At 42.8% G+C, this 27,635-nt stretch overlaps 1 protein-coding gene across 1 annotated transcript; it reads right to left on the bottom strand.

Moving 5' to 3' along the window:
- Positions 1-1,365: 1,365 nt before the first annotated feature.
- Positions 1,366-27,342, bottom strand: SNX18 (sorting nexin 18). The gene is made up of 2 exons (XM_045565944.1): positions 25,537-27,342; positions 1,366-4,017 (listed from the first exon to the last, which is right to left on the bottom strand). The coding sequence occupies exons 1-2, from the start codon at positions 27,155-27,157 to the stop codon at positions 3,764-3,766; spliced, it is 1,875 nt and encodes a 624-aa protein (XP_045421900.1). The 5' UTR covers positions 27,158-27,342; the 3' UTR covers positions 1,366-3,763.
- Between the last annotated feature and the right edge of the window lie 293 nt (positions 27,343-27,635).

The following is a 27,635-nucleotide window of genomic DNA, read 5'->3' as shown; positions in this document are numbered from 1 at the left end:
GATCTGTCTGGGTGTCCACCACTGGTCCAAGCAGATCTGTAAACTGAAAGATGTCTTAGCCATTTTAGACATGTTGGAAGATGCTAAGATAGCCAGGCTACAGAGAAAAAAAACAATAAAAGACCTGTAAAGATAAGCAGATACCAGATTACAAAGCCCCCCCCCCCAAAAGAAGGCAAGCTCAATTCCAGATGGGACTTTGGCCCCTTATGGGATACACTGGGTCCTTATATCTGCTCTATTTTGGCTTAAGTGGGTTTGAGTTGGCCTGTTTCTGGCAACCAACAGAGACAGTCAGTAACTACCTTACTTAAGCACCTACTTAGTGTCAGGTGTGGGACCCATGGTAGCTATTATTTGAAAACATCTCACAAGTCACTGTTATATGCTTAACTCCTGATGTTGCTAACATAAGCGACACTCCATGGGACTACCCAAATGACTTATGGCTTTAAATTAATCCAATTAGCTAGAAAGTTTTCATGAACAATTTACATGGCAACTACAGATGGAAGCTTAAGCCAGAGAACACGCTTCCTATTTTTCTGTGTAAGTCTTCAGATTAAATAAATGCCTCCTTGATGAATGGAGAAAAAATAATTGTAATATTCCATTGAAGCTGAGAAATAAAGCAACCTTTGTTTATTTTATAAAAGAAATAAACATGGCTGATCTGCACTAATCATGACATTTTGAAGGAAATAAAACAATATTCAACATTTCTAGTCTATAAATAAATAATACCCTGTTTTACTTATTCTGTTAACCAAAGATAAAGTTGGAAATGAGGAAATTGAATAATGCTAATGGACTTAAAGGTATCAGACGTGGTATTTGATTCTGAGAAAATGAAGACATAAATGGAAAAATGGCTATAGCAATGAACTTAGCAAAGAATGACATTTAAAGATTTATACATAAACTTTACATGCTTGACTAGACAGACTAAAACATTTTTCAAGTCCTTAACTATAAGAACAGCAGCAAAATTTAAGACAATTAAAAATCAGCATTTAAGAATCTGCTGTACTGTTATGAATAAACACAAAACAACCGTATCAGTGAAGCAAAAAGAATTCTCAATTACTACACTATTCCAGCCAATGTGTGCTGGCTTTATGTTTCACTTTCAAATGCATTCCCTCATTCTGGGTGTGAACCATGTACATCAGCTACAACAGCCTGGAAGGTAATGGGGTTACAATGCACGGCTGGAGAACCAGTCCCACTGCATTATAGTCACAGCACATAAGCAAACTCCGTCTGTATTACAATAGTACAACCAGGCTCAAGTGCACACCCTCATGTTATAAACACATCATATATCAGAATCACAAATTACAGAAATAAAGACAAATAATGGAATGAAGGGCATGATAGTTTATTTTAAAAAATTGTACCACACTGATCATGATGACCAGCATACACATGATAATGGCTTTTCTCTTGGGTATTAACATTGCAGTATTTTTGTATACTGAAATGTTTCAATAGGACCAAGAACGTTAGAGAATAAAGATCTGAGATGAAAATGAACACTAATAATTCTGGTGTCCCCCCCCCATAGAATTTGAACCCCTTATGAAGCAGTGGCATTGTAACATTACGTAGTTATGAAGAATGAAAGTTCTCTTAGAAGTAGGCAGCATGAACTTATACTTCCTTGCACTTTCATCTTTAGTTTTTATAATTTAAGTTATGTCCACCCTGGCTAAAGTACAATCATACAAGACTCCTCAGATAATTTCCATGCTACCATTGCACAAGTTTAGTCATTTTACTTTAAAAAAAAAAAAATCAAACCATCAAAATAAAGAGGCAAATAAAAGTGAATTTCAAATTATTTGAAAAGCATAGTGCTTATTTGTCCAATACAGACTCAAACTTAAATTAAATGCTATATTTATAATTTCTAAACTTCTGCAATAAAATTAACATTTATATATATGGGTTTTGTTTATAGAATTGTATTTTGCAATCAACAAGAGAAAGTTACTTTTTAAAGAGCAATATATTTGGTTACAGTTCCATATACCGGTAGTAAAGACAAAGCCACATGATGTTAAATCTGGCTCTAAGTAACCTAAGGTACAAAATTTTGACAAATATCAAAATTATGATAATCTTATCTTAAAAAGTCAACCCATGAGATTACTTTTTAGAGAGTAAATGTGCTGTTGAGTAATTATTTCAATAACCTTTTCTTTTTATGACTGTCTGCAAACTGACCCTTTTTTTAATCATTGTGACTCACCAATATTTCAACTGACCTCTTTACTTCCGTGTCACCACTTCAGTACCCAGGGATTTCTGAGACAGCATAAGTCCGACTTCATAAAAACAGTAGATACTTTAACCTTTCAGTGACAGTTTTTAAATCTGTAAACTCAATAATCACATTATTTTGTTCAGCAACTATAAAAACATTGAGATTTTGGAGATAAAGCCAAAATCTCTTTGTGCTTTTTAAATTAAGCTGCTTTTGAATCTTTTTGGTATTTATCAGCCATTTGTATTTCCCTTATAATAATAAAAGAATATATTTAAAATAATTTTTAAGGTTAAATGTTCTGGGGGCTTATCAACACCTTTTTTTTTTAAACACAGTATAAATCAATTATTCTTTTCCTTCAGTATTTGGAATAGTAGAAATTATTTCTGGTCCCTCCTTAGATCAACCAACACCACTTTTCATCACGTAAAACACTGAAATTTACAGACATCCCTGAAAAGTTTTTAAGTAAACGAGTGAATCACAGTGGAGTCTCAATCAGTTAACAGTGTAGATCCATTAAAAAAAAAAAATTATTAAAAGAAAATCTTCAAGCTAAAAAAAAAAAAAAAAAACAAAAAAACCCAAAACCCTCCTAAGAACTAAAAGTGTGTTGTCACTGATTCTATACTTTCATCCCCTGATTGATTAGACTCCTCCTTCTCCGTGTTGTAAGACATCTTGCTGAAATCTTCACGCCAAGTTTTTGGGACACTTGTGTGAAGAAGCTATGCTGCTATAGCATCTAAGGGAATATAGTGGCACCATTTCTTCCCTAATAGACTTTGTATACAAGAGGAGCACTGAGTCTCACTCCTCTGTGTTCACGAGCATCTTATCAGGAGATAATACTTGTTGTGCAGATCAATGACAGCTGATCCTCCCACTCCAGCCCCACTGCCAACATGAGGTTATCATCAGTTTGTCATTAGACGCACTGGCCTTTCCCTCTTTCAATCAGAAAAGTTGTGTCTTACTTAAAAAGGGGGGGAGGGGAGGGGAGAAATGAAAAACCAAGAGTCTAAAGGCACAAAGTCGCATAGCTGCTCTAGTTGGAGTTGTAAACAGAGAACAGGTTGAATTTAGGTAATCCCAATCTGTGAGAGTAAAAAGGCATCCACAGCAGGCTTTTATCCAGCCAGCTTCTTTGAGACCCTTCATGGGTTTTGAGGTCTACAAAGTATGCACTAAAATACCCATACTTCAAAAAGCAATAAGGCAAATAGTATAATCATTATTCCAAAAGTTACAATGGTAGTGTAGGCATACATAGTATAATTTAGTTACAATGTGTGGTACTGTTTCTATTACATAACCATATTAACTGTTTATTTCCTACATAATTAATATATTCAGCTGCATTTCAGTTGAACACAAAACCATCCTTGTACCACCACCGATAGTTGGCAATAGCTCTTTGATAGCAGTTTTTATTCTGCTGTAGAAATTATCCTTGAACTTGAAAAAAGTCCACAATCCAATGTCCAGTCATTAAACACTATCGTATTTGTGAAGAGCTTCTTCCAACTTCTGGGTCACTTTTTGGAAAAATATTATTTGTTGTTGTAAGAAATGTTGCATCTGTGATTTAAAGTCTCTTACTCGAATTTGATGAAAATGGTGAATTTCAGCCAAAGTGGCAAAAGAAATAGTGTTACAGCGATCCTGAATGCCATCAGCCTTCTGGACCTCCATCTTCCCTTCTTCCACGTGTCGCCTACTCTCCTTTACTTTGGTAAGAGCTCCTACAGTTAAAATAATAATAATCAATTCATTAATTGCAAATATATATCACATACCCCAATGACATAACTACATATTAAACAGAATCTTGGGCATTATAAATTCCTCTAGAATTTAAAGTGATAACGGTAATTACTCAAAAAGAAGGAATCTGGTAAAGTTTCTGAAAACACCCTCATTGCTAAAACTTCTTGTCAAAAAACTAGCATTTGCATATTGACAAAATACCTGCAGTATTTTTCATCTCTTCCAAGTAAAGATGCTATACGTAACAGATCATAAACTGCAAGGAACTATCCTTCAAAAGACAAAACAAGAAACTGCAGTTTTCACATGTTTAAAAGGTGACACCATTATAACCACATATATTAAAAGAATTATACTGTATACAAAAACACCCCATAAAGGATATAAACCTACTTCCTCAGAAAGTCTCACTAAGGAATCATTGTGTAAGACTCCAGAACCAGTCTCTGAAACAAGTTAGTACCGACTCAGGTTGTGTTCTGGAATCATGCCATGGTCGTGGGGGGTGTTTGGCAATGTTGCTAGTCTACACTGGAGCCCTCATCAGGGCTGGCCAAGCCCAGGTCCTGTCAGCTAGAGTAAACTCCAGCTCGAGTGCCCGGCACACAGAGAGTGCCCGATGAAGGGGTGAATTATGCATGCATGTCTGTTTCTGACTCCAATTCTGTCAGGAGACCCACCTGGAGTACAAGTTCCCTGAGCAGTAAGAATTCACCACTTTTTCTTTAGGGACTGTAAGGATCAGTGGGTGTTAAGTCAGCCTGAATGATGACTTGGGAATGATGCCAGAGGTGCTATACAATCTCTTGCCAAGAAATATCGCCAGAGAGTGGTGCATGGGTGGAGGTAGCGTATCAGCCACTTGGGCAGGTGCCACATGAGGGCAGACCCTCCCCCAGAAACAAGATCATATAAAGACACACAAAAGACCAAGGATATTCAGGAGTAGGAAATACAGGCTCTTCCTGGGATCTTGGGAATGAGTAATGATAAAGCTCAAATCACTTGAACAAAGCCAGCTTAAGAATTCAGACTTTTCAACTCCACGTAGCTCACTCCACTAAATCATGCTGAAAGACAAGACAGAACAGAGAGAAAAACAGCTGGGGCACCTGGCCTGGCAGTCTGAGAACATGGCACTACTGAGGAGGAAACAGGTAGCCTAGGGAGGAGAAGTCAGGAAGCTGAGAGACTCTGCTTCAGAATGTCCTGTTTTACTTAACTGTGAAATATACAAGGGAAGATGCTCTATTTCTAAATTTCTTCAAATCTCTTGCAAAATAATATAGTATAAACCTATATTACAAAAACCCTTAAAGGTCTGGGCATGGTGGCACATGCCTGTAATCCTAGCACTTTGGGAGGCTGAGGCAGGAGGATTGCTTGAGCCAGAAGTTCAAGACCAGTCTGGGCAATGTAGTGAGACCCCCATCTCTACAAAAAATAAAAAAAAATTAACCAGAAGTGGTGGCATGTGCCTATAGTCCCAGCTACCTGGGAGCTGAAGTGGGAGGATTACTTGAGCCCAGGAGTTCAAGGCTGCCATGAATAATGACCACGCCACTACATCCCAGCCGGGGTGAAAGAGCAAGACCCCATCTCAATAAAAAATAAATAAAAATAAAAAATAAAACACTTAAAGGTAAAACTGTGCTTTTTTGCACAGTTCAAGGACCTGAGAAATGAAAAACCACCGACAATAAATTTCACACATATATATGTACGTATGTTTTGGTATGTACATACCCACACTTATTTTTGTTCATTTATTCTAAACGAGGTCTTTAAGTGAAAAGCATCACAGCCCCAGAACAGGAGGAACACGTGACGTGGGTGCAGCAAGTGCACCGAATGCCCGTGCGGCACACCACTTCCACTCCACCCGCGGCAGAGCAGTGTGCTCGGCTGACCACGGGCAGACCCCGCCCCAGCTCTGCTAGGAAGCCATCACTCAGAAAGTATGGCGCCTTTAAGATCTCTACCACAGCTGACAGAACCAACAAAGTGCCAAAATTTGCTCGCTTGCTGTTTATGTTAAAAAGAGAGAAAGCAGCCTGGGCGACAGAGCAAGACCCTGCCTCAAAAAGGAAAAAAAAAAAACCAATTTCTTGTAAGACACTTATCTTTGTTATATTTCCACCAGTTCACATTTTATATACAGAAATGGAAGTTGAAAAGACCAGGACAGTACAGGAGGTAGAACCAAAGGAAAAAATTTTTCAAAAAGACAACTGAGAATATGAAATGATGAAATACATGTTTAAAAATGGTAAAAAGAGAACAGGAAATTAAAAGACAAAAATCTCGTGTGATTTGACTATATTTTCATCTCATTTTGATCTAAGGTACCCAAGGAGGCCATAGTTCAATGTTCAAAAACAGGGGACAAGCACACAGGGTCCTATCCTGCCCGGATTCTGATCTGAGTAGCGGCTGTGGCCCGCATTGGTGATATTCTCCAAGTACTACTTGCTCTAGTCAGTAGAGCCTTGCTTTTCACCAGAGGACAGAGTCCAGCATGGAGAAGCTCTGAAACCTGGCCCAGAGCTGTGTGAATGTCAACTAAGGTACAGTTTGCCAAACTCCAGATTAGCTCACCGTATTTAAAAAAAACTACATTCTATCATACAGAGTTACAGATGTGCATCTATAACAACCAATGTAAAAATGGACAAGTAGTAAGTTTTGACAACTTACCACATTGGCATACACTTTCAAAACTCTTAGATACAGCAACTAGTATTAAAATCTCTCTGAGGCCTAAGGACCTTTCGGCATTTAATTCTTTTAAGCCTAAGTGAACATACTAATGGAGCCAAGATTTAGGTTTTAAGACTTACATTTTTAAAAAATTCATCTCACAACCTTCCAATTAGTTTTTCCTACATACATTTTAACAAACAGGGTATTAATGTGTTTTCCTCCCTATGAAAAAGGTAAGCTACCTACAGAAGTAAATTTACTAGTTTACTAACTAGGAGTAAACAGAAAAAAAAAATGTGACATCTTTTAAACAGTTAAGCTATCCACAGGAACAAACAGCAAGGGTGTTAACACTTGGGAGCTGACACATAGAACTTACTTTCTAGGGTTCCCAGGAAGCTTCCCACTGAGCTCCTAAGCTCAGAGTTTACTCAAGAGGAAAGTGGAAACATATTTTTCTAATAGAAATAACATTACAAGCAATGGTTAGATGTTAAGTGAAATAGTATTGTTATTAGAACTAGAATTTGAGTTTGTTATAAATGGCTAGGTTCTCACAGTTGATTTGACAATTCTCAAACTGAGAATTATCTGTACATATTTCTAGACTTCACATATTTTCATATTCAAAATTTTAAATATTATGAGAAGGCAGAAACAGTAAAATTTTCATTCAGGTCTAGCATGTTGGAGAAGAAAACTATGGGGGAAGAGTTAAGATCATTACAGACTTGCTACTTCTAGGATAGCTTTAAAAATTGAAGTAATTCGTAGTTGCTTTTCTTAAGCAGAGGTACAATACAACCAGCTGCAGAGCTGTAACAAAGCATTACAGCATCTTGTAAGCATTCTCTCAGCTGTACTGAATTTTTTACCAAACCCAAGAGGAGTGTAAATAAAAGCCTAAAAACGTTGCCCAGAATCTAAACAACAAAGGGACCACACATTTGTATCATGGAATCAATACAAAAACAGGCAAAGGTTTCAAAAGCTCTAATTTTTCAGTGGCTCATTTAGCAGGAACCTGCCCCCAACAACGCCCCTCCCCTCACAAACATATGGCCACACTGCTTTCAAAACAGGAGAGGGAAATGAAAGAGCAGGGGGAGAAATTATACAATGAAGTCTAAGGTCAAAGGCATCACTGTTAGAACAAACAAAAGGTCCCAAGATGCTCACAGTTAGGGCAACAGTTTTAAAAAAGAGAATAATAAACAGGAGCAGTCAGAGAGAAAAACATTTTAGAAGGATGATGCCAGTATATAGCTACAGAACTGCTTCTAGGGCTAACCAGCAGACATTAGTTAGTTGGATCTGGAATAACATGGGCATATTAAGATATTACGAAAAGAAAATGTGGGCAAGTACTAAGTTCTGAGATTAAGTAAGAACAGGCTGACAATACAGAGCAGTGTGGAGGTATTCTTAAAAACAACTATGAAGTAGTAACGTTCTAGTTACCAGAAACTAGTAGAAAAATACTACTTACAAAAAGGTAACACATGAAGTAGTGCAGCCTCCCCCAATTACACAACTGAAAACAAATTCTTAAAATGAATTTGAAGGACAGGAAGAAGTATTATTGAAAGTAAGGCAATATTTTTCAACCACATCCCTGTACTGTCATCCCAAACCGGCCAAAGGAAGCCAGGCTGCCCTCCAGGGTGCCAGGCTGAGCCTCCAATGCATTTCAATTGTGTCTTCCTGGGGGATCTCTGGGAGGAGGCAAAAAAGAACAGACAGAAAGCCCCATCTACAAAAGGTTTACAGGTTGAGCATTAAGTTTCAGTTGGGCATTCAATTTAGTTATTAAATTAGTTTGGCAAATTATTAGAATTCCTTCCCAGAATAGAAAGGTCACTCAGGAACTAACGACCTCATTCCTAAACGAGGAACAGGAGCCCCGAGGACATTTGTGACAAGACACCCTCTTGGGGAAGTGGAGCTAGAGCTGATTCCCAGGTGAGAATGGCAGATTTGGTTCCCAGACTTTTCTTTTTTCCTTAAAGCTGAAAGGGCTGTATAAGAATTTTTGATGCAATTCTCTCAATCTTACAAACAAGAGGCTGAGTGACTTGGGTTCCAAGTCCCACAGCTAATTCATGGCAAAGAAGCCACCGTTTCTACCTGCCTGCCAACCATTCCAACCAGGGAGTCCTCGTTCAGGAGACCCGTTCGTCCTCTTTGTAGGTACAGACTGAGTGGGTCCGAGTTATCAGGCCGGACGGAGATGGGACTTAACCCTGCTACACTCTGGGGAAAAGGGTCCTTCCCTTTCCACATTTTGAGAGTTAAAAGGAAAATTTAAACCAATATTTTTACTTTGCTTTAGGACCTGTGATTAATAAGAACTCCTAGACGCCCATGCAGACTCCACACATGCACAGTTCCTAACAGGGCTCGTTTTCATATTTATTGCAATTGCCGAGGCTCAGAGGAAGGCATTTTGCCCCACTTTTCCACCACCCATCCTAGCTCCTAAATCTAATGTACTGTCCTAAATTCACTTCCACTCTTTCCCACCTTTTTTCTATGTATCTTACCAATGTTTTAGAACATGCTCAGGCTGGAAAGAGCAAAGCAAGAAAGAACTGCACCCTTGTTTATAACACATATGTACTCAATTTTGAAGGATGATATTACTCATGTTTGCAATGAATATAAAACAATTAAAAGAATCTAATCATATGACAAGGTTCATTAATATCATTACTTTAAAGCGTTCAAATTTTAAAAACTCTTATTATAAATGAATTATGATCCAGGAAGTCAGCACCATTTTCAAAAGCATCGCATTATTTTGCACAGTATATCATTAAACTATTTCCATCAGTAAAAACTAACGCCGAAGAAGCATTCCAATGTCATTGTTTTTCTTCTAAAATGAGAGTAGTGAAGCTCTAGTGTCATCTAGTCCAGCAGCACATACTAAGAAGCCACTGCAAGCAGAACTAACAAGCACACCAGCAAATGCATTTGTACTACACTAAACTGAACTACTGATGTTCCTTTGCTTCTGATTTGCAGGGAGGAACAACTTTCCTAGCAATTTCAGACCCAGCAAAGTGAGACAAGGAATGAAAACCCCTCATACACTGTCCTGCCTCAGGCATTTTAGCCAGGCAGGGCCCTGCTCTCCTTTAAAGAAGTTGTCTAGCCTCCTTCCAGTTTGCCCTGTCTGCCCCTCTTCCCCTCTCCTCAGGCCCCCGCAGCTTCCAACCCAACCCTGTCCAGTTCTTGCACCTGAACTTTGCCTTCCTTTCCTCAACCACATCTCTTATTCTCAGTATGTTTTGTCCCTCTTAAGACTGATTATACAATGGCCCAGTCACTAAGCAACAGGAATCCAAAGGCTACACTTTCTCCCTTTAACCAAAAAAAAAAAAAAAAAAAAGCACCTTATTTAATTTTGAAATCACAAATGTGTGTGTGTCAAAACATTGACTAGATTTTCTGTCTTCTGTCTTCCCAGGGCCTTTCCCCAGAAAACTGAAGCCTCTATAGAAGGGACAGAGCAGGAGACAGGGTGAAGGGCAGTAGGGACGGACAGCCAGGGGCAATTGCTCTAGACTGAATTCAGCCTGTTTTTCTTCATTCCTTTGTACATGTAAAATGTTCAAAGAAAATGCTAATTTGGTCAATGTGGCCCATTTGGTTCTTACCCGCCCCACTGGTCTCCACACCCCCACCCTCCCAGCTCCCTGCTCACTCCCCATAACTTCTTCCCCTCCCCTTTCCCTCCTCCCTTTTGCTCTCCACCCACTTGATTACTCTTTCCCTCTCTGCTTCAATATTTACTTTTTGATATTGTTTTGAGTAAAATGTCTCAAAAAACCAAGGCCAACACCCACCTAACATAGAGAGGTGGGACGGCCACCCATGCAGGCGACAATCACATAGAAGCACCTGCTCTGTGCAAACCTGTGCTCTGCACTTTGCATGTCTTATTTTCTTCTCTTTATCCCTGAAAGAAAAGCAGTCATTGTCCCATTTTCAGAGGTAGAAAGTGAAGCTTAGGGGAGCTAAATAATTTTCACTAACAGTGTCTAGCTGCACTGTTAGTAAACCTGGGTCTTGCCCAACTCAGGCAGTTCACCTGCAGGTGGCCTGACGGGACCGTTTCACCCATGGAGAGCTCAAAGCCCCACAGGTCAGCCTCAACACAGAGCACAGCACCCGCAGGCCAGTTCCGGCCCCCGCCCCCCAGCCTACACTGTCCCAGGGATACGCGACCAACAACCCCCCCCCCAGACCCTCAACGTTCTATTCCTGCATCAAATCACACTAAGTGGGCACATTAATAAACACATTAATAAAACTCTGGAGGGTACAAATACTGATACTGAACTAGAGTAGTGAAAGCAATTTTTTGAAGGGACTAAACATACTTAAGGCCAAGAACAATCAAGATTCAAAGATAAATTAATCTAAAATTCACTTTCAATTATATTTGAATAAATATAATAAATGACAAAGAAAACTTTAAAACCATTTTTAAAAGAAGATAAGAGGGTCAAGACAAGTATAATATATTGCAAAAAGCAGGGGGAAAAACTGGTTTACTTGATGATTAAAAAAATAATAATCATTTAAAGAATTCAGGCCTCTAAGCTTGGTTTGGTCCTGAAGAAAAAGCAGTTTGTTCTAGGTAAAAGCCTTGTTAGGTCCTAATTAAGTAGCTCTTACACCTTCATTCAGCAATCACCTAATGTCTAAGAGGAGGATAACATTCAGTATGAATAAAAACATTCACTTGAGTGTAAACACCTTAAAACAGGATTGCTTTTACTCACCGTGTGTGTGTGTGTGTGTGTGTGTGTGTGTGTGTGTGTGTGTGTGTAATATATATATAATTCCCCCCCCCCCACATAGTTCACCTTGTTCCAAAAATGGAGAGGGAAATGACATGACTGTATCTCAAATAAACTGTTCATTGCTGGGCATATTTATATATATAAAGGTTCTATGTTTTAGCTTATAGTGAATATTAAATATGTAATAAAATTACTAGGGTGATAGTTTCAAGGGTTCTGTAAACAGTTTTGTCTTTATTTCAGAAGAGTCTTTGGATACAACGGTGAAAATGTTGATTTGCCTATGGTCAAGTGAGTACAGAGGAAGACTTTAAAATCTGAGAACAGGAAAGACAAGAAAAGCATATATTGTTTCTCTTCTTAAAGATGTGATATACACAGAATCTTAGTAAAATGAAGTAGAAATAATATCTTTGATAACAGTGAATACACAACAAAACTTTAAAAAAATGATTTGGTAGAGTAAAACCCATATAATGGTTTAAAATCAGAGAACACAGCGGATGCCTGAGGCCTGCAGTTCACAATTCCTAACTTCCTAAGTCTTTTGCTACCTGAGACGTGCATGGATCTTGGTCTGCACAGACAAAGCAGCATCAGAGATGCCTGCGAGCTGCCAGCACTTTGGGATAAGTAGAGTGAACTTTCAAAACTACCTTTAATTAAAGGTAAAACCTTATTTTCTTTTATTCTAGAAAGATAAAGGGAGACCCAAGCTAAACTAAATCAAAATAGAAGCTGATAAACAGAAAAGCCCCTGTATCCTGGGCAGAGAGAAAGTGGCCCCTGCTCTTTAGAAAAGAGACGGCTCCATGCGCAGAGCCAGGACCCTTATGGGATCCCAGAGTCTGTGACGGCTTCTATAAGCACTACAGTTCATGCTGCAGCTTGGAGAACGTTCTCAAAGAATGTATTTCTTAGTTTCAAGTTCTGTTCCCAAATAATGTCTAGTTTTTAACTGAAATTGTAAACCCTGTTGTCACTAACAGCTACTTAAGCGATGGTGGTACCAACTGGTGAGTGGCACAGGCATTCATCATTTTCCTCAGTGCCACCCACTGTGGCACCCTCCACCGGTGCTTCACCCACTTAATGATCACCAAGCTTTGGAGACAGTTCCGAAATCAGCTGTTTTGAACCTAAGAACACTCCCCCATGCCGTGGTTTTCCTGCTTCCTTATGCAGGCAGGGACCAGCTGTCTGGTGGCTATGAGTCTTTACTCTGGCCACATCTGCACTTCCTTGTATGAGATCAGAAACAACCAACTAAACACAAAACAAAGCACCTAAAAATGTATCGAGTTGTGTTTTTTTGTTTTTTTTTTTTTTTGAGACAGAGTCTCACTTTGTTGCCCAGGCTAGAGTGAGTGCCATGGTGTCAGCCTAGCTCACAGCAACCTCAAACTCCTCGGCTCAAGCAATCCTCCTGCCTCAGCCTCCCGAGTAGCTGGGACTACAGGCATGTGCCAGCATGCCCGGCTAATTTTTTCTATCTATTTTTAGTTGGCCAGCTAATTTCTTTCTATTTTTTCAGTAGAGACAGGATCTCGCTCTTGCTCAGGCTGGTCTCGAACTCCTGAGCTCAAATGATCCGCCCGCCTCGGCCTCCCAGAGTGCTAGGATTACAGGCGTGAGCCACCGCGCCCGGCTCAAGTTTTAATATATACACAACAAGAGTCATAAAATGTGAAAACTTATGGATTATCCATGTTAATATCTATCAGTATTTAGTTAAAGATGTCTTCTTCAGACTAGGTGGCTTTTGTGAAAATCACGAATGTCAACATAACTAAATAAAAAAGGCCTGGAAACTAGGATTTTCTAAGACTTCTGTCAGCCCCATACCTTGTCTTTCCTTCTAATCCCGCTCCTCCTCTTATCCTGTTTCTATCACCGGCTTCCCCACTTCTATCACCCGAACTTAAAACCTCAAAGGTAGCAGCAGACTCCTCAGGAGAGCCAGCCCCTCACCTAGTCCTGCCATTCTACCTGGCAGTTCTCTCCAGTCCACCTGCTCCTTTCTGAAGCCACTCTCTCACCTGGGCTCCTCTGAGGGCCTCCTCATCTCTGTGCACAACCACCAGGAAGAACTTCCTAAAGCTCTGCCTGGAGAGCCAGGCTGCACCAGGGAATGATGCCTCCAAGAACTCACAGTTTGACTTTCTGTGGCTCAGTTCCGGTTAGCAATGTGGGGATAGGAAGAGTATTTACGTCAAAAGCTCCTATGAAGCTTAAATAGACATAATGAATATAAAACACAAAGTACCATGCCTGGTACCCAGTAAGTCCTCAAAATATGTTAGTGATTTTGATTATGATTAAGATGTCACTCTTTAGTTTAAAACCTGTAGTGTCTGCTGACTGCCTAGAGAGTAAAAGCCAATTTCTAGCAAGCACATTAGGTATTGTGTAGTATAAGGAGCAATAGTCTCAAGTCAAGGCAAAACATGCACTGGAATCCTGGCTCTCCTTATTAGCTGGATAATTCTGGAAATCACTTAACTTCCCTGAGCCTCAGTTTTCACAGCCACCAAGAGCAGGTAATATCCTGTTAGGGGAGTTAAGAACCGTGTGGGTTTAATAGTATCCCCCCCCGCAATTCATATCCACCAAGAACCTATGACTGTGACCTTATTTGGAAATAGAGTCTCTGCATATGTAATTAGTTGAGGTAAGGACATTCTGGATTATGGTGGGCCCTAAATCCTGTATGACTAGTGTCCTTAAAAGAAGAGGAGAGGCAGGATGCGGTGGCTCACGCCTGTAATCCTAGCACTTTGGGAGGCCGAGGCAGGAGGATTGCTCGAGGTCAGGAGTTCGAGATCAGCCTGAGCAAGAGCGAGACCCTGTCTCTACTAAAAATAGAAAAAAATGATCTGGATAGCTAAAAAAATATATATAGAAAAAAATTAGCTGGGCATGGTGGCATATGCCTATAGTCCCAGCTACTTGGGAGGCTGAGGCAGTAGGATCGCTTAAGCCAAGGAGTTTGAGGTTGCTGTGAGCTAGGCTGACACCACGGCACTCTATCCCAGGCAACAGAGTGAGACTCTGTCTCAAAAAAAAAAAAAAAAGAAGAGGAGACATAGGGAGAGACATACAGGGAGAATGCCATGTGACGATGGAGGCAGAGATTGGAGTGATGCGTCTACAGGCCAAGGAACACCAAGGATTGCTGAAAACCACAAGAAGCTGGAAGAGCCAAAGAAAACAGCTTCCTTAGAGCCTTTGGAGGGAGCATGGCCCTGCCGACACCTTCATTTCAGACTCCCGGTCTCTAGAATTGTAAGAGAATAAACTTTTGTTGTTTTAAGCCACCCAGTTGGTGGTAGTTTGTTACAGCAGCCCTAGGAAACTAACACAATAGGTAATAATTAATGCTGACAAATATTAGGTACTAATACTGTAAGACAGTTACTCCATGTTACACAACAGGAAACTGAGGCTGAGAGAAGATAAGTCCATGGCCCAAAGTTACACAGTAAAGCTGGCAGGAACTCAAACCCATGTGGGTCTAGTCCATGCTCACAAGCACTTGCTGGCATACCTGCTCCTGCATGGAATTAAGACATAATGTATACACCATACCTGGAATACTGCCTCTCACATAGCAAGTACTCAATAAACAGCAATTACTGTCACCACTCCCACTTACTTAACCTGCTTATTCTCCAAGTCAAGGGTCAGCAAACATTTTAAGGGCCAATAGTAAACATTTTAGGCTTTGCAGGAAGAAGCAAAATTGAGGCTATTATGTAGGTACTTCCATAACCATTAAAAATGGAATCATTTAAAACTTTAGAAACCATTCTTAGCTCAAGTGTTATAAACAGGAACCTGGGCAAATCCGGCCCTTGGGCTGTAGGTGACAGACCCCTGCTCCATGCCATTCCCCAATCATCTCTGTTGGTGACTCCAGTTTCTAGTCTGCAGGTCATTTTATACTCCTCCCTGCCTCTTCCCCACTCCTGTAAGTAAGCAGCCCCTTTGGTCTCCTCCTCCCCACCCCACTGCCCCTATTTAAGATTCTATTATGTCTTGCCTGAATTACTGCAAGAGCTCCCCATTTCCCTTTACACCTGCCATAAGGAACTGTGCATCTGAAGTGTGAGACTGTCGTCGTCAATTACCTGTTTGACCTTGCATGTTTCCTCCACCACCTCCAATGACAGCTGTCAACCCAGCACATCAAAAACACATGAAGAGCTTTTCGAAGAACACCAATGTCTAGGCAGCACAGACATCCTGATTCAATAGGTCCAGGGGGCAGCCTGGTTTTCTGCTATAACCACTGCACAGCTGACCTGAGAGGCAGCCAAGGCCGAGCCCTATATGGCTCCTTCGGCCCAGAGTGCCCTTCCCCCACTCTGCTTGCCTGGCAAACTTCCAATTGTTTTCAAACCTCTTCTGAGATTGGCAGAAGCTGCCCTGAAACTTCCCATCCACTCCTTATAATTACCCCCTCCTCTGTCCTATGTCACATCATGGCACGTGTTCATGACTGTGTGTCACACTGTATGGTGACAGTCTCCCTCACTGACTAAGCACTGGGTGCCTGGCTTATCAACTATTACATGTTTATTAAAGCTATCCTAAAGCATCTTCAAGACCAAGAGTGCACTTCCCCACTTCCACTCCTCCAAAAGTCAAACCGTGACCATCTTTCAAGGGGAAAACCAAATGCTACCACCCACCCAAGCCAACACAAATGGAAAATTACTCTCCATCCTCTGCACTCCCACGCACTCTCTTCCTCTCAGCACTTAGTTAAATCTACTTTTATTTCAGTTCTCTGTGCACACATCCTACCTCCCTCATGGAACTGAGCCTTCCATGAGGGCAGGTAGCTACTGCTCAACACCTAAGCTCAGTGCTCCAGGTACCCAAGTCCATCAGCATTGACTTGAACGTGAATGTACTCTCTTTGGATGTTGTGCATGGAATTAAGCAAAAGGGACTCCTGTAAATGTATTATAATTAAAGCTTACCAGAGAGGAAAGTGTGTATATATGTGTGTGCATGCAAGTTAAAACACCAAGAATTAGTATCAAGTGAAATCATGAGGAATATAATATTAATTCTCTGGCACCTAAGATAGAGTTTTCAAACTTCCCCTTCCCTCCCCAGTGAATTTTGGAAAATCATTTCATAGACACCTAAGACTTTCAAATCACTCACATGTTAATAAATGACTTCATCCATAAGACACATCCAGATCCTATCTTTATTTCCTGTACACTTTTAAACTGTTATTCATCATCATATAAATGAAAAAACAAAAACATTCTGTAAATCACAGAAGACATCTATCTCAAAATCAACCAAGAAATAGCTAGAGTGTCTACTTCATTAATTCAACAAGCATTCATTAAGTACTTATTATGTATGTGTAAAACGGTACAGCTATATGATAAAGGAACATAAAAACATGACCACACTAACCAGTGACTGAGCACTGCGTACGATGATTACTCACAAAAGGACCAGGGTCTGAATGGGACACTCCAAGGAAGAGGAGTAGAGCTAAAGCTTGACTGTGCTTGTGTTGGGGTGGGAAAGACTTGGAATGGAATACAGGAGCCCAGTCCATCTAAGAGGATAAAACTAAAGTCCTGATTGCCCGTCCCCACGCCTGTTTTAGCAATTCTTATTGTTGATCAGGTTAAAAACCATGGTATCACCCTGATGACTCCTCTTTCTCTCACATGCCACATTCCATGCCTCAGGAAAACCTGCTGATTCTATCTCTAAACTGTATCCAGAATGGGACTCCCCCCACCCATCGTCTCCACCCTGGTCCAGGCCGCAAGCATCTCTCACCTGGATTACTGGAGAAGTCTCCAGCTGGCTCCCTGCTCCTATCTTTGACAACCCCCGCAATTCTATTGTCAACACAACAGGAATAAGTTTGTTAAAATGTCCAGTTGGCTGTCATCCCCTGGCTCAAAACTTCGCAATTGTTTCCATCTGACTTACGCTTTTATTCCAAGTCCTGACAGTGGCCTGCAAAGCCTTACAAATCAGACCTTCCACAACCTCCTCTCCTATTAGGATCTTCTTAGTTCCAACCACCTGGCCTCCTTGCTGTTCCTCTACCTGTCTGGCACATACCCACCCCGGGGCCTTTACTTTAGCTGTACCCTGTGCCTGGAAAACTCTCCCCTCATACGCCTGCATGGATAACTCCCTCACCTCCTGCAGGTCTCTGCTTGCAACTCACCTTCTCAATGAGACCTACTTGCCCATCCTTTTTAACACTTCATCTTACCTCCCGTGCCCTCTTTCCCTGCTCTAATTTTTTCTCCTACTGCATACCACATTCCAACATATGTTATAATTTACTTCCTGTGTTTGTTTTTCATTGTCTCTCTCCACCCTGCTAGAATGCAAGCTCCACAAAGGGTGGTGATCTTTGTTTTGGCCACTGATGCAACCCTAGCATCATTAATAGTGCCTGGGCAATGATGAGCATGTAAACAGTTGCTGAATAAATTCAGGTATCTTTTAGAAGGTCCTATGGATAAATCTAATGATTTTAGCTCCCCTTCCTAATCAATGTCTCTCTACCTGCTAAATAATACATATGATTTCTTTAGCAGAAAAGGAAAGTTAAATCACAGTGAGAGATAAAAAATTCTAAGAAAAGGACAGAAATGACATGTGGACTAAAACCAATTCACACTGAAGTTTAATCAACTATAAACATAAAATCAACATTAGATTGTTTCCACTTCTGGAGAGAAGGCAGTTTTAAACACTCAAAGTGAAGTCTGCTTTGCAAGATTGAAAAACCATTACAATTTATCTCTTTGGTGGCCCTATTAATTGCATCCCTTATTAGAGTCAGAGAGCAGCTACTTCAGCTGGCCACCACTGCGCAGCTTCAGAACACAGGGAGCCCTCACCAGCAGGCAGGAGGACAGGTATGAATCACCTTCACATCTGACGCACCTGGCGGGGTAATCCCACCATGCATGTTTGCTGATACTAACTAAATATGCATAAATGTGCTTTCAGATCAATTGATAAAGGATATTCATGCTCCCAGATTACAAAGTCACATAAGCAGATAGAACACTATTAAAACCAGCCTGAAACAATGTCTAAATGTTTACTACATACTTAAGAGTATTTTATTTTCAAAATAGAAATGATGTTATTAAAAAAAAAAAAACAGTCAACCAACAAATGGTACTTAGGAAATCATGACCCTTATATTTACAGATGAGGGAACTGAAGCTCAGAAATGTTAAAGTGGTTTCTGCCAGAACACAAATAATGGGGGCGGGGGGCTGGCAGGAGACAATTTACATACACTCTTTTATATGAACAACAAACTAGTGACTCCAGACAAGATCCACATTTATCTCTCTATTAACCATTACTTCTGGTGTGCAATACAGGACAACCTGATTAAAATTTATATTAATTGCTAGACTGAAGGTTCCTTGGGCTTTTGTACTTGTGCCTGCAATTGGGGTAGTAGTAGGCTGCCAGGAGGGATAAGATTACTGGAACTATCTTTAAAGGAGAGGCCTCCCCTTTTAAAAGCACCTTTCGGCCATGCACAGTGACTCATGCCTGTAATCGCAGCAATTTGGGAGGCTGGGACAGGAGAATCACTTTAGGCCATGGTCTGAGACTCCCTGGGCAACATAGCAAGACCCCATGCCTACAAAAAATTAATAAAAGCACCTTTTTACTTTTCAAAATTAAACATTTAGTGAGTAGCTACAATGAACCATAATATTTAATTTTTATGTAACAAAGTGTTCTCACTTGGCCAAAGAGAACACTGAGAGTCAGAGAGGTTAAAATAACTTGTCCAAAGCTCCCCCACACCCATGCACTGGCCCCCTAGAGCCCACACTGGTCCACAGACAGGCCTGCTCCCACAGCAATGAGACTCTGCATGTGTGACTTCTTGGCTTGGCAAGCAGCTCCTTCATTGGCATGGCGAACTCGGCTCCCTCTCCTTGGCATAGCCTTGGGGAGCTCTCTCCAGAGGTGGACTGGCCCATCCTCCAGCTCTCAGCAATGTGGCACTCGGCACTGCCCTGGCTGGTTGGTTGACCTGTCTCTATCACTAGTCCAAGAACTCGCTGAGTCTGATCCATCCACTGGTGGAGCAGCCAGATTCCAGACTATGTGGGACGACAAATGGTACAGGTCTGCCTTCTGGATATAATCCCATCAAACAGAGCTAAGCATCGCTGTGCCAATTTATTCGTGACAATTATGTAGTTAATAGCATCAGGGAGCTTCAAAATAGATAAACAAACTTCATTTTTTTTTTCTTTTGAGTCTCCTGCTGTTGCCTAGGCTGGAGTACAGCAGCCTGATCATAGCTCACTGCAGCCTCAGACTCCTGGACTCAAGTGATCCTCCTGCCTCGGCCTCCCCAGTAGCTGGGACTACAGGCACGTGCCACCTGCCCAGCTAATTTAAAAAAAAAAAAAAATTTGTAGAGATGGGGGTCTCCCTGTATTGCTCAGGCTGGTCTTGAATTCCTGGGCTCAAGCAATACTCCTGCCTCAGCCTCCCCAAATGCTGAGGTTACAGGCACAAGCCAATGTGCCCAAAGTTGATATTTAAATGCTGATTTAAAAATACTTAGAGACAATACAGCAATAAGTTTTTATTCAGCCTGAAGAAAAAAAACACAGTTTAAGGGAAGTGTCATCTTTGCAAGTGAATCACAGAACTTCTCAGTTGGCTAGGTTCCACCATCATGCTTGGAAATCATAGGATGACCAGACCAGATGACATTTCTGAAAAAAGAGGAAAGCTCAATTGAGCCCACGGGCTCCGAGAGTTACTGGGAGAACGTGGGTGGGAGGGTAGGGCCTCCATTGTGGTCAGTGTAGCAGAGTGGGCTTGGGCTTCCCAGAGTGATTGTGAAGAGGGCTTCATGGCTCAAAAAAGACGTCTGAGAAACCACTGACAGGGTAATGTAAGTAGTGTCCCCACCTAGCTTCATGGCCAAGACTGTCCTTGGCCAGTTACATTGACATTTTAGCCAAGGAACTGAGTCATCTATTTCAAAAGCCCCAAAGGTTACCTTATTTTCACTAAGAAAATACAAACTGGGGCAAAGGGTGAGGCTAGAAGTCTCTAGAAAATAGCTGGGGGTAGAGCGTAGGGGAGAGGAGAAATGGGTTTAACAAAGACAGGGCTAAAACAAAAAGGATGAATGACTCAAGCGTTACAAAAAACGATCCATGTAACCTAAAACATTTGTATCCCCTTAATATTTTGAAATAACAAAAAGAAATCCAAATGAATGTTTCCAAATTATTCAGACAGTATTTGATTCCAGTGGAGAAGAAACTAAGAGTGTATGATGTCATTTGAAACCAATAAAACCAATTCGCCTGTGAGGCTCTCAAGAAAAAAAAGAAAAAAAAAAGGATGAATGGCCTCAATTTCTAGCCCAGAGGTTTCAAAATAAGGATGAATTTACAAACAGCCCAGCTTCTTAGAGCTTTTCTGTCTTCCTGGCACCACCCTCTCAGGGCTATTTTTAGCCACGGGAGCAGACGGAGCAGACAGGGAAGGTCTCGGTGCAGCCCAGCCTTACCTAGTGTGCCCTGCCGGGACTCCAGCTATCTTTAATTAATGTCTGAGGGACACCAGGCCAACCCTACTAGTGGTAAAAGGAAGCACAATGGTGAAATTCTACCCAGCAAGACTGACAGGCCCACTACTGGTGTATCATTCCTGAGGTCCTGGGGCTATTCTATTGAAAAGCAGCCTCCATCTGGAACATTTAGAGAGCAATGAAGTAGATTCAGCATATTCAAGAGTACAGAAAGCAGGACTGCCAGTTTGTTTATCCAGTTCTGCCTCCCTGCTTCACACAGCTCAAACTAGGTTTTACCAACAAATCAATTTAACATGATTTTATACCTTTTCTTTGCAATAAAGGAATTTCACTTTAAGTAACTTCCTCCAGCTATCTAGTCCATGTTCATAAACAAAGATGAAACCAACATTTCTCATAATCTAACTCTTACAAGCTTTCCTTTTTACAATAGCCCCCAAGAGATAAGCCTAAAGCTTTTAAACCACAACTTGCTGCCAATCCAGATTCAGCTTTATTAAGTATGAGAGATTAATCATATCTTTGGAAACAAAACTGAATAGCTAAGAAACTGATAATAAAATATATTCTATATACTACTCCAAACTCACCAACATCAGCATACTGAAGGTAACAATGATAAAGAGAAGATAAAATGCTGTCATTTCAAGGAAAGATAATCAAGACCACAGGGGTTACACATCAGTGATAAACATGTGCTGCCTACGCCTATGAACAAAGAATTGAAGGGACTCCTAGTAGGTCAAAGCAAAATGCAAATAAAAATCAGATTCTGAATTCCTATCTAATGTTTTTCAGACTATAGCAAACTGCCTTCTCCCCTCCCTCAACTCCATTAACCTAAATAGGTCTGTTTATTGAAGACGCCATTAGTTGACGAAAAAATTAAAATTCTAGAATTCTCTTTTAGCCGAAGGAACCATATGGCTTTCTTCACTTTTGCAGGAAGTACTTACACCAAAACCATTATTAGTTTAAGCAATGATTTCAGTATTCAGTATAATCAGAAAAATGTCAGCCTACTACATGTAAGAGTATTTGAGTTTTCCACCCTCAAGACGTCCACCCCGAGACCAGCGTGTTTTCTGAATGGATGGAAGGCAGGCTGCCAGCAGATGCCCACTCCACTGAAACGTTAGTCATGGCTGAATGCCTGGGAAGTTCCGTAAAGAGGGATCAGCAGGACCTGCTTCCCTTTCCAGGTTTTATTAAGCCCATATGGGAAGGAGGAGATGCCATGAGATGACTAAGTAAAAAGAAAATTATTAAGAAAGTACATTAGAAGATAACTAATTTGCTGAAGAAACTTATGACAAGGTTGATAAACTACAGCCAATTGTCTAACACGGCGCTGTCCAATAAACTTCCCGCAATGATGGAAAGTTCCATACCTCTGTTGTCCAATAGGGTAGCAAATAGCTACTAGGCACTTGAAATATGGCTAGTGTGACTGAGGCAATGAATCTTTATTTTATTTTAAAATGAAATAGCCACTTGTGGCTCATGGATACACCATCAAATACCAAAGGTCTAGAACACTTCAAATGCAGACTGACCACAGCAGTCTTCTGGATAAGAAAAAAGCTCAGAGGAGCCTAATGTTGCTTTCCTTTCTGCCAAGAATTAAGAAAAATAAAAAAAGTCTAACTCTCCTTCATAACTTCTTTAAATTACACTTTCTAATCATGGTCTATCTCAGCTCAGTGTGGACCTCCTAAAATATGATTAGAACATGTAAAACGTCGAAGTAGTGAAATTGCTTGTCTCTTACTTTAAACAATGAGAACTCAAGAGGTGAAATAATCACTTTGAACTTTTTTTGAATTCTCACCTTTCTCTCTAAAGTTGAAATATAAACTTTAGAACAAATACAACAAAAGATCGGTTAAACTGCTTAAGATTTTTATTTGTCTTTTGTTGTTGTTGTTCTCTTCTCAAAAGTCATGGCTTTGAGAACTTGCAGAAAAAAAAAAAAACCACCAGTAAACAAAATCCCCAAGTGCTCAGACTGAAAAAGACTCATTCCAATAGCAACTGCGTAGTTAGGGGTAGGGGTGTGGGGGAGTTAGGCTGCTCTTTACAATCACAAGTCCTGAATATGCTCAAAAAGCTTATGATATTTGTCTATCTGTACTCCTATCTGTACTCCTAAAAATCGCCAACACCTAGCATCCTTGATAAATACCGGCTGTAAGCAAATGCTTTTAGCCTCAAGTATTGTGTACTGTCTCTTTAAATGGCAGTACATTCTAAAGACATGTCATCTAGGGACATAGGCTCACTGTACATTACACACCAAGGTTACAGTAAAAACAAACTATATTGAGTATCAACTGGTGTTCTTTCCGAAGTTCCTAGAGATTATGTTCAGTGCCCTTGAATCTATTTAAGCCAATCAAAGGGTACTGGTTTTAGTGAAAGAGGTTTTTCAAATCCCAAGCAACAGCAGACAATTCCAGTGCTAAGAATAAAAAAAATAAATAAATTAGATGGTTTAACAGACTAAGTAGACTACTGGGGTAAACTCAAAATAGACCTTAGGACAAACACCATACCTTTTCTAATACATAATTTCAACAGCAGACCACTGGACAAAAGCTGAACGCATGGCCTGAATGAAAGTAATACCAGTGAATGAACTGATACCAACCTCGAGCAGACAGACACCTGGAGCCTAGTGCAGGTGTCCAGGTGTCTGTACTTGGTTACGCTCTCTTTCAACTACTTACCTGCAATTTGCATGAACTCACAGAAATTTATAAAAAGGCAGCCAGCATGGGTCCAGAATTAAGCAACAAAATGGAATTTAAATGTTAAGGTCCTTCATTAAAGGCTCAAAAAGTCAGTCCCAACAATACCAGCCAAAAAAAAAATCAAAGATTCATAATAATTTATGCAAAAAAGGCATAGGGAATGCAGATGCAGGTTCCATATAAGCCAACAGCAATGGGATTGCTAAAAAAACTACTTCAATCTTAGACTGCATTCACAAATTGTAAATTACCAAGAAAGTTATTATTCTCTATTAAAATCAGTACTGATGTTCAGAGTACTATATTTTAGCAGCAGCAACAACATATTCCAGGTATTTGACCACCCACCGCCCACTGCACCCCCCTCCATGGTAAGAGTCACATTAGTCTGTCTAAAAGGAAGGAGGGAAACAGAGGAAGTGAGAGTGCGGTCTCCAAATGTCTGCAGGCCTGACAGATTGATGAGGAATAGATTTTGTGAAGTTCCAGGGAACAGAAAAACAATCAAAAGAGGTAAATTCAAATTCGAAACAAGAAAGGACATGTCAAACATCAGGGTTGCTCACGAACGGCCTGGCCCACTTGGGAAGGCAGTGAGCACCTCATCATTGGAAGGCCAGACTTGATGATCCAAGTAGGAAGGAAGTTAGATTAGATGACTCCCTCTGCCCACTCCCCCCAACACTGGACTTTCACAGGCAAGACCACCTCCCTAACTCCAACACCTCCATTCTCTCAGTCAAGGCATGATATGAGAATTCACATTAGTGAGTAATACTATGACAGGCATTACTGCTATATTTTATTTCAAAAAATAATAATCTGCAAATTCCAATGCTTTAACAAGTTGGAAACAATAACTACTGATAAAACTCTAACTGGATACCTAACTCACTGCTATGCCAGAAACGCTGCTCTCATACAATACTCATATTCTATGCATTCTATGTAGTTTCCCTACATAATTTCCCTAATATTCGTAATTTCATTTGGCCAATAGATTCCAAACTCAAAATAACTAAGCTTTTCCTGAAATTACAGTGAGCCTTTTAGCTCCTTTTACAAAGGTTGCAAGCAAGAAACACCTATGTGGAAAGTTCTTAAAATGCCCCAATTCAGAGAACAGATCCCAATTCCTCTACCAGAGCAGGAATTGAGATGTGGAGAGTGAAAGCAGACTCACCTTTATTTGCAGACATCCATTCTTCCCCATAATTGCCTCATTTTCTGAAACCCATCGCTAAGTGACACTGCAGAGTCAAACGGATGCCTGACATGGTTTGGGTCATCACCTTGTAATTCTATCCTAGTCACAAGATTACAGATCTGAACAGCTCATTACTCAACTATTCAAAGTCTAAAATGATAGCACTGTCAAAAAAATAGTACTCTCAGAACCTATTCTGAAGAGTACTCACTCCCTGACGGGAAGATACTCTCAGGAGGAAGCTGTCTGACCATCCACCTGCACTCTAGGAAACGGCCTAGCCATCCCACCCCTGCTGGCTTCCCGACTTGAAGAATAAGAGTCCGAAACTGACAAGGGTCCTACTGTCACAGTCATCCCTTTCCGCCTGAACAATACATTCCGTAGCATCTGCTCTGAAGGCCAGGCTTTACCTTTCTGAACGTGGATGATGTCCGGGAAGTTAGCCAGGTGCCCCTGATACAGCGCTAACAGGTCCATGACGGGGTCCAGGTCCTGCCTGGGCTGCTCCGCGAAGAGCTCGCCGATGGCGTCGTAGGCGTCTCCGGTGAAGGCGATGGCCTGGTTCAGGCCCACCGAGAAGGCCTGCTGGTCCAGCTCAAAGGCCTGGCTGAGGCCGCGGAAGGACTGGCCCACCTTCTGATACTCCTTCTTGAAGCCCGTCACCTGCTTGCGCGCGAACTCGTTCGCCGTGTGGTTGAGCTGCAGCGCGCTGTCGTCCATCTTCTTGGTGAAGCACTTGAAGCCGTCGATCTTGCTCTCCACCTCCTGCAGGTCCAGGGCGGCGGCAGGGGGCGTGCTCAGCGTCAGGAAGAAGTTGGCGCCCACCATCTCGTCCTTCTCCGCCTTCCTCTTGCCCTGTTTCCAGGCCTTCTCGTCGGTGCTGCTGGGGCACGTCAGGAAGTGCTGGAAGACATCGCACTGCGCCAGCACCGGGTGGCTGGCCATGTGGTTCATCCACCAGATCAAGCCCTTCCTGCGCTTGGAGATGAAGTCCTCCTCGAAGCGGCCGGTGGCCTGCTTCTCGGGCAAGTGGGGCACGGAGATGACCGGGAACTTCTCGGCCAGGCGCGCGTACAGCCAGTCGAAGTGCTTGTAGCGCCGGTGCACCGGCACCTGCGTGTGCGTGGGCACCAGCTTGTAGGAGATGTAGCTCTTCATGCCCTTGAATTTGGTCTGCTTGGTGGGGTCGTCGATGGTGCACTGGAAGGGGTAGGGGTTCTCCTGCCACTCGGGGCCGTAGGGCCCCAGCACCACGCACAGCTTGTCGCCGTCCTTCACGAAGCCCGACGCCTCGCCGAGCACGAAGGCCTCCCCGCCGGACTTGACGAAGGTGGAGAAGCGGTTGAGGTTGCGGCTCACGGTGGCCGAGCTCTTGGCCCCCGACGGGTGGTGCTGCGGGGGCGCCGAGCCGCCGCGGGAGCCCAGCGACAGGTCGGAGCGCGTGGACAGGCGGTAGCGGCCCGCCGCGCCGCCGCCCGCCGACGAAGAGCCGTCGAAGTCCGGGTACGCGCCGCTGCCCAGCGCGCCCGGCTCGTCCGCCACCGTGGAGCTGTCGTCCCACTCGTCGTCCCAGTCATCGTCGCTGCCCTGGCCGGCCTGGTAGCCGCCGTAGAGCTGCTGCGGCGACGGCTGCAGGGCGCCCCCGCCGTACGGAAAGCCCGAGCCCGGCGGCTGGAAGGTGCTCGGCGGCGGCGCCTGCTGCGGCTGCAGCAGCGGCTGGAAGGCGTCGGGCGGCGGCTTGAAGGAGGCGGGCGGCGCGGCGGGCAGGGGCTCGAAGCCGCCGGGCGGCACGTTGGCGTAGCGGGCCGGGGCGCCCGGGCCGCTGTCGCCCGCCGGGCCGGGCTCGGGAGCGCGGATCACCTGCACGTACGAGGCCGGGAAGAGGCCGCGGTCGCCGCGGCTGTTAACTCCCTCGAGCCAGCCCTCGATGTCCTGCTCGCTGCACAGGCTCAGCACCTCATGCTCTCGCAGCGAGATCTCGCCGGGGTTCTCCGACCTGAAGTCGTACAGCGCCCGGGCGCGCAGCGCCATGGTCCCGGCGCCCCGGCGGGCGGTCCCGACTCCCGGTGCCCAGAGCCGGGGCCCGCCCGAAGGGCCCGCGGTGCTGCCTGCGCTCTGGCGCGCGGGCTGGAGCTCCGAAGGCAGCGCGGACCCCTCCTTCCGGCCCGCCAGTCGCGCCCTCCGCGCCGCTCAGCTCGCGGTGCACACTGCAGCGCTGGGTCGCCGCCGCCGGCCGGGGGCGGGGCCCGCGGCCTCCCACGTCCCCAGCTGCGCTAATCCACGGCCGAGAGCCGCGTGCCAGACGAGAGCAAGCGATGGCCGAGCCGCCGAGCCTGCAGCCGGGCCTGGCTCCGCAGCCGCCACTGCCCCCTCGTGGCTGGTGCTGCGAAGTGAGGCGCCAGGGTAAGAGCGCTGCGGGTAAAAGAGGGGGTTTCTATTCAGAAGTGAATTTCTGAACATTTTGGGGGGTTTTAAGTAAAAAAAGTTTTCTAGAAAGCAAGAATGGTAT

The sequence above is a fragment of the Lemur catta genome, chromosome 12 (assembly GCF_020740605.2).
Source record: "Lemur catta isolate mLemCat1 chromosome 12, mLemCat1.pri, whole genome shotgun sequence".
Classification (NCBI taxonomy): Eukaryota; Metazoa; Chordata; class Mammalia; order Primates; family Lemuridae; genus Lemur; species Lemur catta.
The sequence above is the reverse complement of the archived record's forward strand: the minus strand, read 5'-3'. Positions and strand labels throughout refer to the sequence as shown.